Source organism: Balaenoptera ricei, chromosome 20 (assembly GCF_028023285.1).
Source record: "Balaenoptera ricei isolate mBalRic1 chromosome 20, mBalRic1.hap2, whole genome shotgun sequence".
NCBI lineage: Eukaryota > Metazoa > Chordata > Mammalia > Artiodactyla > Balaenopteridae > Balaenoptera > Balaenoptera ricei.
This window is the reverse complement of record NC_082658.1, coordinates 16,470,021-16,487,521: the sequence shown is the minus strand read 5'-3', so window position 1 is coordinate 16,487,521 and position 17,501 is coordinate 16,470,021. Positions and strand designations below refer to the sequence as shown.

General features: G+C 34.2%; 1 protein-coding gene across 8 annotated transcripts in view; it reads right to left on the bottom strand.

The window, feature by feature from the left end:
* The window catches only part of CDC27 (cell division cycle 27), a 57,394-nt gene that overhangs the window by 12,013 nt on the left and 27,880 nt on the right, over nucleotides 1–17,501 (bottom strand). For 3 of the 8 annotated variants that reach the window (XM_059906834.1, XM_059906839.1, XM_059906837.1), the window contains exons 6-14: nucleotides 16,816–16,970; nucleotides 16,499–16,710; nucleotides 15,425–15,539; nucleotides 12,977–13,110; nucleotides 6,962–7,061; nucleotides 5,524–5,731; nucleotides 5,145–5,317; nucleotides 2,193–2,345; nucleotides 1,081–1,289 (exon numbers count right to left, since the gene is read on the bottom strand). In XM_059906834.1, coding sequence (XP_059762817.1) covers nucleotides 1,081–1,289; nucleotides 2,193–2,345; nucleotides 5,145–5,317; nucleotides 5,524–5,731; nucleotides 6,962–7,061; nucleotides 12,977–13,110; nucleotides 15,425–15,539; nucleotides 16,499–16,710; nucleotides 16,816–16,970 — 1,459 coding nt within the window. The remainder of the gene's footprint in view (nucleotides 1–1,080; nucleotides 1,290–2,192; nucleotides 2,346–5,144; nucleotides 5,318–5,523; nucleotides 5,732–6,961; nucleotides 7,062–12,976; nucleotides 13,111–15,424; nucleotides 15,540–16,498; nucleotides 16,711–16,815; nucleotides 16,971–17,501) is intronic. The other 5 variants (XM_059906836.1, XM_059906840.1, XM_059906838.1 and 2 more) reach the window with 3 other exon arrangements.

The window sequence follows — 17,501 nt, the reverse complement described above, 5'->3', positions numbered from 1 at the left end:
TCCTGAATTTTCAAAACATCAAATGAACACATTATGACTGATTTACATTAAGGATCCCTCTTGGCTAAACTAGCTAATGATGATGGGGAATAAACACCAAATAATTAAGAAAAAAAGCACAATAGTATATCTGCTTTATTTGTGTGGTTTTGTTTATAATTATAATTGTGTTAGAGGTGAACAAAAGGTATGAAAAGTTCTGTGCTAATAATGGTGAAAGTGGAGATAACTGAAGAAAGACTACTTACCTTGGAGTTGGAAAAACAAATTTGCTTAATGTTTAGTTAAATACTTATATAGTTACCTAAATAACTCAATATTGAAATTCTTCCCAGTAAAAGCTTGCTAGTCTAAATACTCCTCCTTTTCTCTAACTGAAACAATTATTTTTATAGCATAATATTTGATATGGTAAAGTTTTTTTAAGAATGCAACTATTGCAATATAGCAGAACAGACAGTACACATTTAAAAAACAACAGAAGTCCTATTAAGAACTGAGCTCTGAAAATATCACAGAGAACTTTATGTGAATGTTGGCAAGCCTGACTGTTTAATAGGTCAGCAGAAGCTAGTGCTTATCAGGCCATCTTTCAGGCAATGTAACTGCTTAGAAATGAGATATCCATTAAAAAACACATATACACAAATGAAAAAATATATTTCAATAATCTAGTGCTTCAGATTTAGTGACAAATAGAAAATTGCTATAATGATTAACCCGAAAGATTAACCTTCCACAGTCCCAACCACTTTCTATTTTAATCACCATTTTAGTGTTCTAAAAAAAGTAGCAAATCAAAGTAACAAAACCACCTATTTGCAAAAATTTGGCAGGAGAAAAGGTTGAAACTGTTGAACATAAGGATCTGGAATTCTATTGGCATTAGCTAAGAGTTTGTTAAAGGTATAAATTTCACATAAAAAACCATTTTGGTTAGAAGTTATCAACTAGTATGTACCATTCTTAAGTATTAGTTAGTAATCAAATTCATGACAACGAAGAGATATCTAACAAGAAAAATTACTGAGTATCAGCCACATCAATAAGACACTGCCTTCGCACTTTGTTAGCACTTACCATGCATTATAATGTCTAGGATTGACTCTGATAGCATTTCGAAAACAAGCTAATGCTTTGTCTAATTCTTCAGTTAACACAAACTCATGCCCTAATAGAGTATAGGCATAAGCATAATTTGGATCAACCTGGATAGCTCTCTGGAAGAATTTAATCGCAATATCATGTTCCCGTTGCAAACTGAAACAGTTCCCTGCAGCACACCAGGCCTTAAAAAAATGGAAACAAGAACCAAATGCACAATTAAAATTTTGTTTTATTTTTTTCTAACAAAAGCAATCTATAACTAAAATCAAGACTCAGATGTTAGAACAGAAAGACAACAATTGAAAGAGTTTTAATATAGTCAATCCTCATTCATGGATTCCATATTGGCAAATTTGTCTACTTTCTAAAATTTATTTGTAAAACCAAAATCAATACTTGCAGTGCTTTAGTGATCACTGGTGGATCCAAGTGTGATGTGTGTGTGTATATTTCCCCTAGGAGCAATGGTTCAGTATTTGCCAATTCAGTGTTCATGGAGACTACAGAAGCTTAAATATGTTACAGAAGTACCACCCAGTATTCTTGAGATGCACGGAAATAAAATCCTTATAGGACTGAAACATGTAAACTGTGCCTATGTCTTAAAATGACAGTTAAAATTATTATTTTAATTTAAAATGAGCATTTTAAAAAAATCTCTATTTCTGTTTAATGAACTCTACTCTTGGTGACAACAGCAATTATAACAAAACCAAATCTTGATTAACCCTGAATGAGATATCTGCTTTATGATTTTTCTATTTGTGAATCTGCACCATATACTCTAGGATTTCCCCTTCTTCTCTGAGTCCCTGCCTATACAGAAGAATACGAAAATAAGTGTGGGTGATACTAAATGAATGATTTGGGTCATTTCCGTTTGGTAAAGATGATCAAAAGATAGCTACAGGGAATTCCCTGGTGGTTCAGTGGTTAGGACTCTGCACTGTCACTGCCTAGGGCCCGTGTTCACTCCCTGGTCAGGGAACTAAAATCCCACAAGCTGCGCTGGTGAGGCAAAGAAAAAAAAAAAAAAAAAATTAAAAAAAGATAGCCACATAAGCAAAGTGTTTCAGTTAATTTACCTCTGGTGAATTTTTATCCATATCTGTTAAATCTTTTGAAAGAACTGAAAGAGCAACATCCTTTTGAAGATGCCAAAGTGTTGTAGAGTAGATCTCCATGCCTTCCACTCTGTAATTCTCAATTCTTCTAACCTCTGAAAATATTCTTTCAGCCTGAAATATAAAAACTAGTAAGGGGAAAACAAGTTGATACAATTTACATATATAGAGGGAGAGTGCTGGGCACTGTTCTCATAGGACCTAAATGCTGCCTTGTTTTACAGTGTTTATGTGAACTAGTATTGATACTAACACATGGCCAAATTGAGGAAGCTTCCATGGTAGGTCAAATACTGATGTAATCATATTCACACTTAACCTAGTTTTTATAAACAAGTCATGGCAGGAACATGAATTCTGAAAAGAAAATTTGTTTCCACCAAAAAGACAGAAGAGAGATCTATACAAAGTTAATAATTTAAAAAGAAGTCAATTATTTTATTCTCAAAAAACACTATTCCATGTTTTAATTATGGCTTTATAGAATAACTCTCAGGAAAGGTGAGAGAAGAATGACCTCTGTAATACAAAACCTATTTTTGTACTGATTATTAAGAGGTTGAGTTGAAAACTTTAGGGGAAAAACACGCTTGGCTGGCCGCCAACCCTATGGCATGTTGAGCACTGAATATTTCCACCAATGTCTTACCTGCTAGGAACTATAGTCCCTGCCTAGTATAATTCCCTTTTCTTCTGCAGCACTCTCTTGACTTTAGGGTCCCTTCTCAGCTACCAGGTCAAAGTTTTTCCTCACCACACTCAAAGCTTCCAGAACTGTGCTTCTCTCCCCTGAAGTTTGAGGCTTTGGGTTATGTAGCTCCCCAGTTTATCAATTCAGTAAGTTAAAAATTCTGAAAGTCAAGTTTAGTTTAGAATAAGGAATATCTGGTTTACTCTTAATGAAATGAAGATGACAAAATATGGAAACAGAATTTATAAAACTAGAAAAATAGGAACAATTCTTAGATATGGCCATATACTATCTAAAATTAGCTTAGATTTGTGACTTCCCTGAAATCCCTTAAAAGTTATACAGATAAGTTTTTCAAATGGGCATTTTTCAAACATGCATTGGTTAAGAGAAGACAGACCTAACCACCTGCCAAATACAGGTTTTGGAAACCTTCTGGTTTAAAATTTTTCAGAATCTATTGCTTCCTCTGAAAAGTGACTGTGACATAGACAAAAAGGAAAATGAAAAAAACAACTTATTAAATTAAGTTGAAACAAAGGCTTTCTTTAGTTAAATATCTGGGTCTACATCTGCTCTATAATTAGGGGTAACAATAAAATTCATGTAAAGTACCTGTGAAACAATAAATAAGAAATAATCCGAACAAAGCTTTTACCTGTGTACCAATTAAAAAAATCACAATCCAGAAATGAAAAAGTCTTTCTGTCTACAACTCTTTTTTCTTTAGTACTCAAAATTACAAGAATAGGTATATTCTGCATTTATTCTCTACCTGGAAGTACACTTCACCCCTAGAGCTTTGCATGGCTCATTAAGGGAGAAGTAACCTTTTTCTGAGCATGTTTTTTAAAAATAGCACCATACTTCACTGTCTCCCAATCTCCTTACCATGCTTCATTTTTCTTTCATATGACTTATTGCTACGTCATATGCTTATTGCTATTATTATTGCTTATTGCTATGACTTATTGCTATTTCTTTCATATGCTTATTGCCTGTCCTTATATATTTATTGGCTTACAATATGTCTCTTACTAGAAAGTAAGCTCTCTGAAGGCAAGCAATTATCTGTCTAGCTATATTACAGTACAGAAGAGAGTCTAGGATACAACATGCACTCAAATATATGCTGAAAGTAATCAGGGCAAATAAGTGACCTTATTATCAACTTTAAATAATTTATGTTAGAGAAATTTTACTAATATATAGGTTTCTTAAAGTTTTTTTAAAATGTTTTTCTAATTTTAAGTTTAGGGGCGGGGGATGAAGTGCTTTGAAAGAAGAAATGGGGAGTAAATTAGAATTTTCTTTGGCTTTAGGCTAATCATCCTCTCCTTTCCTGATTTACACAGATAACTTAAGCAACAAATATAATTAAAATTAAAATGATAAAAGCCTTGCAATACGGACATTATGTTCTCGATTACATACAACTTTCTTCATAGTATTAAATTTATAAAACATACTAAATGCCAAAAAGTCATCCCAGTAAGAACTCTATATATATAGTAGAAAGAATTGATTATAAATATCTATTACATGGTAAATACATATTTTCAGATCCAACTAAGTATAGTACAAATGTTTCACATAAGAATGTATGGATGGGGACTCCCCTGGTGGTCCAGTGGTAAAGAACCCACCTTTCAAGCAGAGGACGCGGGTTCGATCTCTGGTCGAGAACTAAGATCCCACATGCTGTGGGGCAACTAAGCCCAAGTGCCACAACTATTGAGCTCGTGCCTCAAGGAGAGAGCCCGCATGCCACAAACTACAGAGCCCGCGCGCCACAACTAGAGAGAGAATACCTGCCCGCCACAACTAGAGAGAAGCCCGAGCGGCACAACTAGAGAGAAACCCAAGCAGACCGTGTGCTGTAACAAAAAGATCCTGCATGCCTCAACAAAGATCCTGTGTGCCCCAACTAAGACCCGACACAAGCCAAAAAAAAAAAAAAAAAGGAAAAATAAATTAAAAAAAAAAAAGAATGTATGGATGACTTGGGTTCTCTACAAATCTATCTCAAGTAATCCCAAAGAATTTAAACTACCCCTTAACACAGAAAGAATTGTGCTGATAAATTATAAATAGTGACAAAATAAATATAGACATTACATAATAAATACTGACCCTTTAGATCTAGTCTTCTCAAGCATAAGCATTTTAATTAAATTTAAATTATCTCTAGAAAGGCATATATAACTATTTTTCATACTTACTTGCATGTACTCTGAAAGTTCAAAATAGGCCCTTCCAATCTGGCACAGGACCCAACCAGTATTGTAGTGGTGAGACGGTAGGTGGCTCAAGATATTTATAGCTTCTTTGCAGTTGTATGAGCACAAAGCTAAATAACCTTTCCCCATTTCACGAAGAAGGCTCATCAAACCTTCTAGGAGAAAACAATGTAGTAAACAAAGGAGAAAAACACAGTAAAGCAGTCTGGTTTTCTAGAAAGGCTAATTACAAAATAATTCACTAAAAATTCCACATCTATCCAGAAAAAAATGGAAAGCACTTTAATGAACATAAATAAATTTACTTAAAATAAGTGAATAAAATAAAATACAAAGAAGATATTAAGCATTTAAAACAGACCTGCTGCTGCTTTCTGTAGATTAAATGCCTGGATCTGAGGTGTGATTGTGGAGATTTTCCCTTCTGAAATGATTGCAGAGTCTAATTTTGTTATTTCTAGGCTATCATTTATGTTAGGTTGAGTTATTCCTCCTTTATTAGTTTTACTTTTTGTTTTTCTGTTTGGGATTTTAGGTGGAAACTTCATTTTTAATTTTTTGCTATTCTCCTGTAACAAGAAGGAAAATCCCACACTTATTATACTCATTTATTTTAGACATCCTCCCAACCCTTTTTCTCAAGTATTAGATATAAAATAAACAGTTTTGATTGATCTGTATTTTTCTCAGAAAACAAAAGTCATCAAAGTCATTTAATTTCAAATGCAACAATTCTGAAAATAAATCATATTAACTAGCTAGTGTTTAAGGTACATTAGCTTTAAGCATTTCTCTTTATTGAAAGTATATCACTTTTGGGACTTCCCCGGTGGTCCAATGGTTAAGAATCTGCCTTCCAATGCAGGGGACGTGGGTTCAATCCCTGGCTGGGGAACTAAGATCCCACATGCCATGGGGCAACTAAGCCCAAGCACCACAACTAGAGAGAAGCCCGCGCGCCGCAACGAAGAGCCCATGTGCCGCAACTACGACCCGACGCAGCCAAATAAATAAAGAAACAAACAAACATTAAAAAAAACCCATCACTTTCATTTATTATTTAAAAATAAGAAAGTAAGTAGATACAACAACTATCTAATTGTCTCAGAGCATTGTAATTTATAAGGTATAAAATTGCTGATCTATATATGTCAGAGTTAAAGACTGTCCATAATATTTGTCAATGGATGAAGAAAATTTACCAAAGGTATAAGTTCCTCCAATTGTGCAAAGAAACGTGCAAAGAAAACACAGAAAATTTCCATTTACTCTTCCCACAATTTTTCCCAATGATAACATTTGACATAACCGTAGTACACCATCAAATCCAGGAAATTGGAATTGGTACAACACTAGCACCAAAACTATAGATCTTATTTGGATTTCATCAGTTTTCACATGCACCTTTTAAAAAATTTTGGTGTATATAGTTCAGTATAATTTTGTCACATGTATGGATTTGTGTAATCAACTACCACAATAAAGATATAGGACTGCTCTACCACTACACAAAGAAATTCCCTTGTGCTATGCTGTAAAAGTCACATCCTCCCCTCAGTTCTAACTCCTAATAACCACTGACCTGCTCTCCATCACTATAATTTTGTAATTTCTACAATGTTATATTTATTAAAGGACCAAGAAAATTTACAAATGTTACAGATGGTCCTCCAAATTAAAAAACATTAAAAAATTTTTAAATAGTATAATTTATTCATCAGACATTGAGTCATCGATGAACAGAAATTTTAGAGGAGGAAGCATTAAGTAAATGTGACATACAGAAATCTTTAAATTACCTTGGTTGTAGAGCTGTCACTAGTAAAAAGTCGTGAACTTCTTCGAGGCAGTGCATTTGGGGGAGATGTGATAGTGGGGCTCAATACCTGAGGTGTTGTACTAAAAAATTATAAAAGTAGACATTAAAAAAAAAAACTCAGTTTATGACCATTAACTATTGTTTCAATTCAAGTATATTAAAAAATATGCATTCAATATGTTTGCATTCTAAAATTGATGAGATCAGTCCTTTTCTCATCCCCCTATGAAAACTCTTATTTAAAAAATGATTCTTGTTACGATAAAATGATAAAAATTATAGCACAGATCTTCACTCTATCTGAAATTGCTAATTTGAACTTAAAACAATCCACATAAAAATTATGGGTCAATAAATAGTAAACACATCTATAAACCAATTATCTCTAGCCCTTGTTTGCAACTATAGCAAGTTAGAGAAAAAGAAACTAGAACAATTGATACCTGGGAAGTTATTACCCTGTAAATTCAAACAGCCACACCAAGGGATTATTCTGTTTAGAGCAAAAGGAATCTAATAATCACTTGGATAGATTTTTTTTTTTTTACTTTAAAGGCAAATCTTAAGAGATAAGAATTTTATTCTTGATACACACCACTATACATAAAATAAACAAGGATTTATTGTATAGCACAGGGAACTATATTCAGTATCTTATAATAGCCTACAATGGAAAAGAATCTGAAAAAGAATATATGTAAATGTATGTATATATATATATATATGTATGTATAACAAATCATTTTGCTGTACACCTGAAACTAATACAATTTTGTAAATCAACTATAGTTCAATTAAAAAAAAAGAATTCCATTGTTAGAAAGCAAGCAGATTTAAACCTCAAATTATCTAATTGACAGTAAGTCTATGGACTAAACTATTTACAGTTTATACAGCTTATGGGAAATCCTACTAATTACCTGAGTCTGGGTCAAAGAAGCTTCTGAAAATAAAAGAGAAGCTGACCAGTGAATAAAGAATGCACAGGCTTTCAAAGACACAATCTCAATGTAGAGATTTCAGCAAGTGAGGTCATTTGGGTTGACCAATTTACTTTTTAATGATAATTTTTTAATTAATACTATTTTTCTTTTTTAGCACAGTTTAAGGTTCACAGCAAAACTGAGGGGAAGGTACAGAGAATTTCTATATACTCCCTGCCCCCGCACATGCACAGCCTCCCCCATTATCAGCATCCCCCACCAAAGTGGTACAATGTTACAGTTAATGAATCTACAGTGACTATCACATTGTCACTCATTGATAATCATCCAAAGCCCATAGTTTACCTTAGAGGTCACTCTTGGTTTTGTATATTCTATGGGTTTGGAAAAATGTATTATGACATGCATCCATCATTATGTTATCATACAGAATGTTTTCACCTTGGGCTGGGAATGGCTCATATTTTCAATAGCCAGAGTGAAAAAACCTCATACTAAACAGGTCATTGAGTAGAGTACTCAAAGTGGGGCAAAATTAATCCAGACTAAAGGCTGCTCTTGTCCCACCAAACAAATTAAAAAGCAAAACCTGAAAGGATCAAGCCGTTAACAAGTAATTTAAGTGCATCCCACATATCCCACCTTATCTTTGATAAAGGAGGCAAGAATATACAATGGAGAAAAGACAGCCTCTTCAATAAGTGGTGCTGGGAAAACTGGACAGCTACATGTAAAAGAGTGAAATTAGAACACTCCCTAACACCATACACAAAAATAAACTCAAAATGGATTAAAGACCTAAATGTAAGGCCAAACACTATAAAACTCTTAGAGGAAAACATAGGCAGAACACTCTATGACATAAATCACAGCAAGATCCTTTTTGACCCACCTCCTAGAGAAATGGAAATAAAACCAAAAATAAACAAATGGGACCTAATTAAACTTAAAAGCACAGCAAAGGAAACCATAAACAAGACGAAAAGACAACCCTCAGAATGGGAGAAAATATTTGCAAACAAAGCAACTGACCAATTAATCTCCAAAATATACAAGCAGCTCATGCAGCTCAGTATCAAAAAAACAAACAACCCAATCCAAAAATGGGCAGAAGACCTAAATAGACATTTCTCCAAAGAAGATACACACATTGCCAACAAACACAGGAAAGGATGCTCAACATCACTAATCATTAGAAAAATGCAAATCAAAACTACAATGAGGTGTCACCTCACACCGTCAGAATGGCCATCATCAAAAAATCTACAAAAAATAAATGCTGGAGAGGGTGTGGAGAAAAGGGAACCCTCTTGCACTGTTGGTGGGAATGTAAACTGATACAGCCACTATGGAGAACAGTATGGAGGTTCCTTAAAAAACTAAAAATAGAACTACCATATGACACAGCAATCCCACTACTGGGCATATATATACCCTGAGAAAACCATAATTCAAGAAGAGTCATGTACCACAATGTTCATTGCAGCACTATTTACAAGAGTCAGGACATGGAAGCAACCTAAGTGTCCAATGACAGATGAATGGATAAAGAAGAAGTGGCACATATATACAATGGAATATTACTCAGCCATAAAAAGAAACGAAACTGAGTTATTTGTAGTGAGGTGGATGGACCTAGAGTCTGTCGTACAGAGTGAAGTAAGTCAGAAAGAGAAAAACAAATACCATATGCTAACACATATATATGGAATCTAAAAATAAAAGTGGTTCTGAAGAACTTAGGGGCAGGACAGGAATAAAGATGCAGACATAGAGAATGGACTTGAGGACAGGGGGAGGGGGAAGGGTAAGCTGAGACGAAGTGAGAGAGTGGCATTGACATATATACAAATGTAAAATAGATAGCTAGTGAGAAGCAGCTGCATAGCACAAGGAGTTCAGCTCGGTGCTTTGTGACCACCTAGAGGGGTGGCATAGGGAGGGTGGGAGGGAGACGCACGAGGGAGGGGATATGGGGATATGTGTATACATATAGCTGATTTCACTTTGTTATACAGCAGCGACTAACACAACAATGTAAAGCAATTATACTCCAATAAAGATATTAAAAAAAAATTTGAGTGCATCCCAGAACAAAACTTGAAAAATACTTAAAAGGATACAAAAAGTCCAGCACTCAACCACGTAAAATTTCCAATAACCGGCATACAAAAAAACCTTGGCATGCAAAGAAGCAGAAAAATATAACCTATACTGAAGAGAAAAACCAATCAATAAAAAACAGACACAGTAAGACTTAGTAGTTAAGATCACTAAAAGAGCTACTATAAATGTAGTTCCATATGTTAAAAAAGGTAGAAGAAAGCATAGGCATGTTAAGGAGAGAACAAAATCAAACTTCTAGAGATGAAAAACAGAATGCCTAAGATAAAATACACACACACACACACACACACACACACACACACACACACACTGAATGGGATTAACAGCAGATTAGACACTGCAGAAGAAAAGATTCGTTAGCTTGACGACACAGTAGTAAACCCTATCCAAAATGAAAGAGAAGAAAAAGACTGGAAACAAAAAAGAACAGAGTATTAGTGAACTGTGGGACAACTTTAAACAGTCTAATATACATGTACTTGAAGTCCCAGAATGAGAGAGAGGGACATGGACAGAAAGTTTTTGAAGAAATAATGGCCCAAAATTAGCTAAATTTGATGAAAACTATCAACTTACAGATCCAAGGAGCTCAATGAATTTGAAGGCCAAGAAAGGAGAAAACACACTACAGCACATCATAATCAAATGGCTTAATTATCAGTGATAAAGAAAAAATCTTAAGAGTCAGAGAAAAGAGACAGATTACATACATAGAGAAACAAAAATGAGGATGGCAACAGGCTTCTTGCCACAAACAATGCAAGCCAGTAGACAGTAAAGCAACATCTTTAAAGAAAAAAAAAAACCTGTCAACTAGAATTCCATATCCAGGGCTTCCCTGGTGGTCCAATGGGTAAGACTCCGTGCTCCCAATACATGGGGCCCGGGTTCGATCCCTGGTCGGGGAACTGTTAGATCCTGCATGCATGCCACAACCAAGGGTCCACATGCTGAAACTAAGAAGCCCACATGCTGCAACTAAGAAGTCCGCATGCCACAACTAAAGATTCCGCATGCCTCAACTAAGACCCAGTGCAGCCAAAATAAATAAATAAATAAATAATAAATATTTTTAAAAAAGAATTCAATACCCAGTGAAAATATCTTTCAAAAATAAAAACAAAGGTGAACTTAAAACTTTCTTCTGACATACAAAGGCTGAAAAAAAATTCATTACCAACAGACCTAGACTACAAGAAATGTTAAAAGAAGTCCTTCAAGATGAAGGAAAAAAAATACCGAATTGAAATCTGGATCTACAGAAAGAAACAGCGCCAGAAACAGTAAATATGTGGGTATCTATAAAACAGACTTCTTTTTCTTATTAAAAAAAAAAACTCTGTTAAAGATAACTATTTAAGGCAGAAACTACAACAATCACTCTATAGAAGTAAAATATATGACAGCAATAGCATACAGACTGAGAGAGGAGCATGAAAATATACCGTGATAAGGTTTTATACTATATGTGACATGGTATAGTATTATGTGAAGGTAGACTTTGATAAGTTAAAATGTGTAATATAAACCCTAAAACGACCTCTAAAAAGACAAAATAAAGAGTAAGTGTTAATAAGGCAATGTTATGGGTTGAATTGTATCTCCAAAAGGATATGTTGAAGCCCTAACCCCCAGTACTGCTAATGTGAACTTTTTGGGAAATATGGTCTTTGTAGATGTAATCAAGTTAAGATGAGGTCATCAGAGTGGGCCCTAATTCAGTATGACTGATGTCCTAATAAGAAAAAGGAAATCTGAATACAGAGGCACACAGGGAAGATGGCTATGTGGAGACAGAGGCAAATACTGAGTTGTGCTACCACAAAATAAGGAATGCCTGGGGCTACTAGAAGCTAGAAGAGATAAGGATCCTCTCCTAGTGGCTTCAGAAGAAGCACGGTCCTGTCTATACCTTGATTTTGGAATATAGCTTCTAGAACTGTGAGTAAATAAATTTCTGTTGTTTTAAGCCACCCAGTTTGTGGTACTTTGTTACAGTAGCTGTAGGAAACTAAAACAAGCAGTAAAGAAGATAAAGTGGTGTATATCAACTATACCTTAAAAAAAGAGAAGATAAAATGGAATAATACAAAGAACACAAAATCATTATAGTTGATGCATATTACAGTTAGTATATTTGTTTACAGTGAAATGTATAATTCAGTAAATTATGTTTATGTAATCTTCAAGACTAGCATATACTTGGCCTGATTAATGATGCTCTGCAGGAGGCCTCAGGCTCCTTCTCATAACCGAGCCTGAGGCAATCACTGTCACCTGCCTGAGAGCTGGCCCTCATGATGAGACTTACCATCCTGGCATTTTAGAAATATTGAGGCCTTTTATATAGTCAAGGTATATGCACACGTATGTCTGTTTTAAGACTTATGGTACATGTTCATTATTTTAGGAGACAAAGTTGGAGCTTTCTCTTAAAATATTAGCTATAATTTATTTTTGAGTCCTTGAACAAGAAGAGAGATCCTATTTAACACCACTTCTGTGTGGAAATGGATTCATTATTTGAAGATTTATTGGAAGATTAGTATTATGATCTATTTACAGAAATGCATAATAGGGGAAGGTGAGAATAATCTATCTGTACTTGACCAGTGGAGAAGATCATATAAAAAAAGAAGAAAATTATTTTGGAGGACTGCTCAGAATATCTAGTTTAAACAAATTCATGAGGCAATTAGAGTAAAAAGGTATTTTAGCTAACTCCTGTCTTGATTTGCATTATAATACTCAACTAAAAATTAAACTCGTTTTTCAGTAAGTTAGAAATTTCAAATTTAACATATTCAAAATTTACAATAGTCATTCTAGAATTCTTGGGACAGTCAAAACCCGCCTAAACGGAAAGATTACAATCATGTTTCACAATAAGAAACAATATCAAATAATGACACCATAATAAATACCTTGTTTGTGGGCCAGAACTTTGTGTTTGTGCAACAAGAATTGGAGTTACCTCTCGACTGTTTCCACTCTGTGAGAAGACAGACTTTGTTCCAGTTTGGCCGATTCTGGCAACAGACTGTAAAACACAAAAAGTCTAAGGTTTGTGAATTATAAATTGCACTGTAAATGATAAAAGACATCATGATGTGCCCATCTACGTTTTCCCAATACAAGATTTCATATTATATACTATCATCTGAAAACACAAACTATTAATGTCATTATTTATGTCATTTTAGGTTAATTTAATGTTATATTAGAATGAACATCAGCCTATTTCCCCATATTAACCTCAGTATTTTTACCCTTATACTATCCTTTCATCTTTCAACTTTAGTTTCCAGAGAAAGGCTCAAAATTCCTAGAAAACTTTCCCAGTTGGGCTAAATGCTAAAGAATTTTAAGACAGCTACTATTCTCAAGATTTATGATCTAACTTAGTATACATAAAGAAATAATAATACAGTAAGATTTTATATCCCTTCTTTGGCACTTAGTAAAAACAGTTCTAGAGTAATTCAGAGGAGTAGATTAAAAAAAAATCATCCAATTATTTTCCAAATTCTAAGAATATTGCTCTTAGAATTAGCATTTCTTTCTGGTGTGTTCAATCTTCTATTAACTGGTCTCTGCTTGCCCCTTCTCTTTTCTCTAATTTATTACCTTATTTCTATTTATTTTCATCACTTAACCTTTTTTTTTTTTCTTTTTTGGCTGCGCCACACGTAATGAGGGATCTTAGTTCCCCGACCAGGGATGAACCCATGTCCCCCTGCAGTGGAAGCATGGAGTCTTAACCACTGGACCACCAGGGAAGTCCTCACTTAACTTCTTTATAAAGTGATCGCTGGCTACCGTGTCAGTGGATACTAAAAAAATTTTTTTACTACCAAATTAAGATCTTTAGCTACTCTCTCTTTCCCTAGGAGAGCCTGGCCATTTTAACCCTTCAATTATTATTTCTATCACTTGGCCATAGTCTTTCCTCTATAACTAACTATCCACTGAATATCTTCACCTAATCTACCACTCCCTTACAATAAAACTTTTATAACACTTCCTCCTCTTCCTTCCCCAGATTAGGACCTCTACATTCACCCAAGGGACAAAACTTAGTCAACTTTGGTCCTTATTTAGCAAAGAACTATCTACTGAACTCACTACTCGGTTTGATATTTTTAGTTGATACTGCAGGCAGACCTAGAAGTATAGCTTTTCCAGGAATGTCTTGTAATAGAACAGAGGCAGAAGAGGTTGAGACAGGAAGAGGTTGAGACTGGGCAATGAAATCATGTACCTGTTCATTGCCTAACTTGTCCTTAATTACTCTGACTCACATGGTTTTGGCCTACTTCACCTGGCATGCTAACCACCATCCTACTATGCCTTCTCATAACTGTAATAAACTAATTTCCACACTTATATTTCACTCCCATAATAATACAACAGCAGGTAGTTGCCAACTTTAAAAAAATCTTATTTAAAATAATCCACATATTAACTACTTTATAGACCCTGTTTACCACTCTTGGAGTTCCTATTATCACTCATTAAGAAGCTATCGTAGAAAAAAATTTTGCTGACTCTAAGGAAGTTCAGGAGTAAAAGAGTAAAAACAAAACAAGAAGAAACATGTCTCTCTAGGAGGGTAAAAGGGCTATATCAGTCATTCACATACCAGTTTGACTCATTTAGCTTCCATTTCTTAAACATCTATTAAGCACGGCAATAGGCATTTTACATATAACTAATTTAATTCTCACATAAGATACCGTGCACCACAGATATGTTTTAAATAAACAGCACTTTGGCTTCTACTGCCACAGACTTTAATAAAAGAACATTATAAAAAGAGTCGCAGTTGCAACTCGGTCTTGTTGCAGTGTTTACTATAAGGATACTGTGAAATATTTTTCATTTTACTACACATTTACTACATATTTACTCCACCTGTATGAGGATCCACTATAAAAATTTTATTATCAGAAATAGCTGGCTTTATCATGTTAATTAGTATAATTAAAAAACAAACATAGTGGTGGGGACAAGAAAAAACTATGGCAGGTGTAATTTCCATTATTTACATTCAAAGTGATAGAAACAATCTTAATTTTGTTTTTTAAAAAAAGGAAATAAAAAGTAAAAATCTGAATATGTTTATTTAGCTATATGCTGAAATAAACTATACTTGTGAGTTACAAACTTACGTGGCCAAAAGAGCAACCAGCTTTGTGTCTCCTACTATGACCGGAGGCTATGATAATGACGACCTTCTTTTACATTTAGATAAACTCTTCTAAAGCAACGGCAATTAAAGAAAGTTGGATTCTGAAATTGCCTTTAACAGATTGGAATTTTAAATGAATTTCCTTCATCAATACCAAAACTGTATTTTACATGGAAAATACCTTTTTTGAAGGGGCTCCGGTGGATGGCACGTCAATTACAGAAGATGTATTAGTGTAGTTTTGTAAATAGGATCCATCTCCAGGACTTGGGGTTTCTAATGGCAAAATCCCAAAACTGAGAAGAGGTTGAAATCAAGGTGTCAAAAAGTCATCAAGGCATATATAAAGCAGCAGTATACTTAAATTAGAAGGTCTAAAAGGAAGAGAATGGTAAATCAGTCTTGGGGGCATTGAGGATCTGAGGGGCAGATTAAAAATAAGCTGTGAATGTAGACTATTCCACCCACCATAACTAAAATTAAAAAAAAAAAAAAATCAAGAAACTAAATTGAGCAGCAACTACTGACTCAGGAGATTTATTAGAAACAAAGAAGAGTGGCTTTGTAAAAGCTAAGATCCAAATTATCAAATTACTTCAAATTCTTGGAATTTATGGGATTTAGACCCTATTACAGAGAAAATGTCTCCAGAAACCAATGAACACATCTGTGGATTCAATGAGTTTTGTAATCTCATGGTCATACTATTTTAGTAGCTCCCTGGCCCTGGGACCCAACTCATAGTCTGTTTTAACATATAATTTTTTATTTTGATTCTTTTGGATATGTATCCTCTGGGCTGGGTTCCTATATTTATACATACATATATTTCTGATAATTTGACAAAATATTTCATATCAATAGGTGTCAATTCTTCCTTCCCATTTTGGAATACAGCACTTTAACAATAACCACTGCTGTCACTCTGATTATTATCATAAGCATTCCAACATTTTAAGAGGTTCACTGATGCACAGCCATAAACACAATATTTTTTAAATTCATACACCAGCTGAATAAGGCATGCTTTAAAATTTTCTCCAATATTTAAGAAGGAATTTTTATCACAGGTACTGTATTTCTATTACTTCATTTTCTGAAAATGGAATAGGTTCATTATTGACTTATTAAATACCTCTATTTCCATAATGATTTATAAGTTGCTGTTCATATTAATTTATATTACCAATACAGGAATTACTATATGATCGTTTAATATTACAGCACATTTTAAAGTATCTTTTATTTGTCTTACCTTGGGGTTAATGGGCTAAGAGCAGCTGGTCCTCCTAACAAACTTCGACCAGTTTTTGGTTTATTTTGAACTTGTTTAGATAATATGGAAGTTCCTGTTCCAAGAGGGACAGTATCTGGTGAAATTACAGCTGAATCAATATAAGACACTGAAGAATCTGTATTCAATGAGTACTTTGAATTGGAAGATTCTAAATTCAGTCTGTTTAATTCCTGAAACAGAAAATTTCTACCATGTCATTTATGATACATTATTTAGTTCAGATCATTGTTTTTCATTTTCACAATATTTTGAACACTAGTGTATAATATACTTACAATTGTGTCCTGGGGTGTTTCTGTAAGAACTGTCTCAGGCTGTCTGTGAGATAAAGTATGATTAGATACTAGTGTTGTGCAAGAGTTGGGCAGACAGCTGCTAAAGTTCTGTAAAGATGTTAATTTAAATGTTTGGTCAGGATCTGGCTTTTCACCTGTGAAGGGGAAAAAAAAAAAGTTTGCCTCTGAGGAAAGGAAGGTTAAATTTTTTTTTCAAGCATGCATAAATCAGTGGAAATAAGGCCTTATCCAGAGTTTTAAAGTTCTTCTGTCTGTTTCAGTGAATCAGATTTATCTCCCAAAAGCCCATCCATCAATTTATTGTAAAAGTTTACCCCTAAGATAAAGCTGTAAATTCAGGAAATAAACTAAACCACAATGACACTGACTTTAAATATAATAAATCACAGGAAAATGCAGATTTCTGTGTTTGTTTTAAAGCAGAAAGCAACTAGATCTCATTTTGCTCAAGGTAAGGAGTGAGGGTGGAGAGGTGAAACCCTGTAGAAATCATAGTAAAGTTTTGAGCACTTCCATGTAAAGACACAGCAATGTTTTAAAATGATCCTTCATGCATCCTGGAACATATATACTGAGACACTCTCCCCCCATATTATCCAGGTCTTATTTATAGAACAGTTTCTGCTCTAGGCATTCTATTAATTTCTTTTCTTACTCAGAATGCT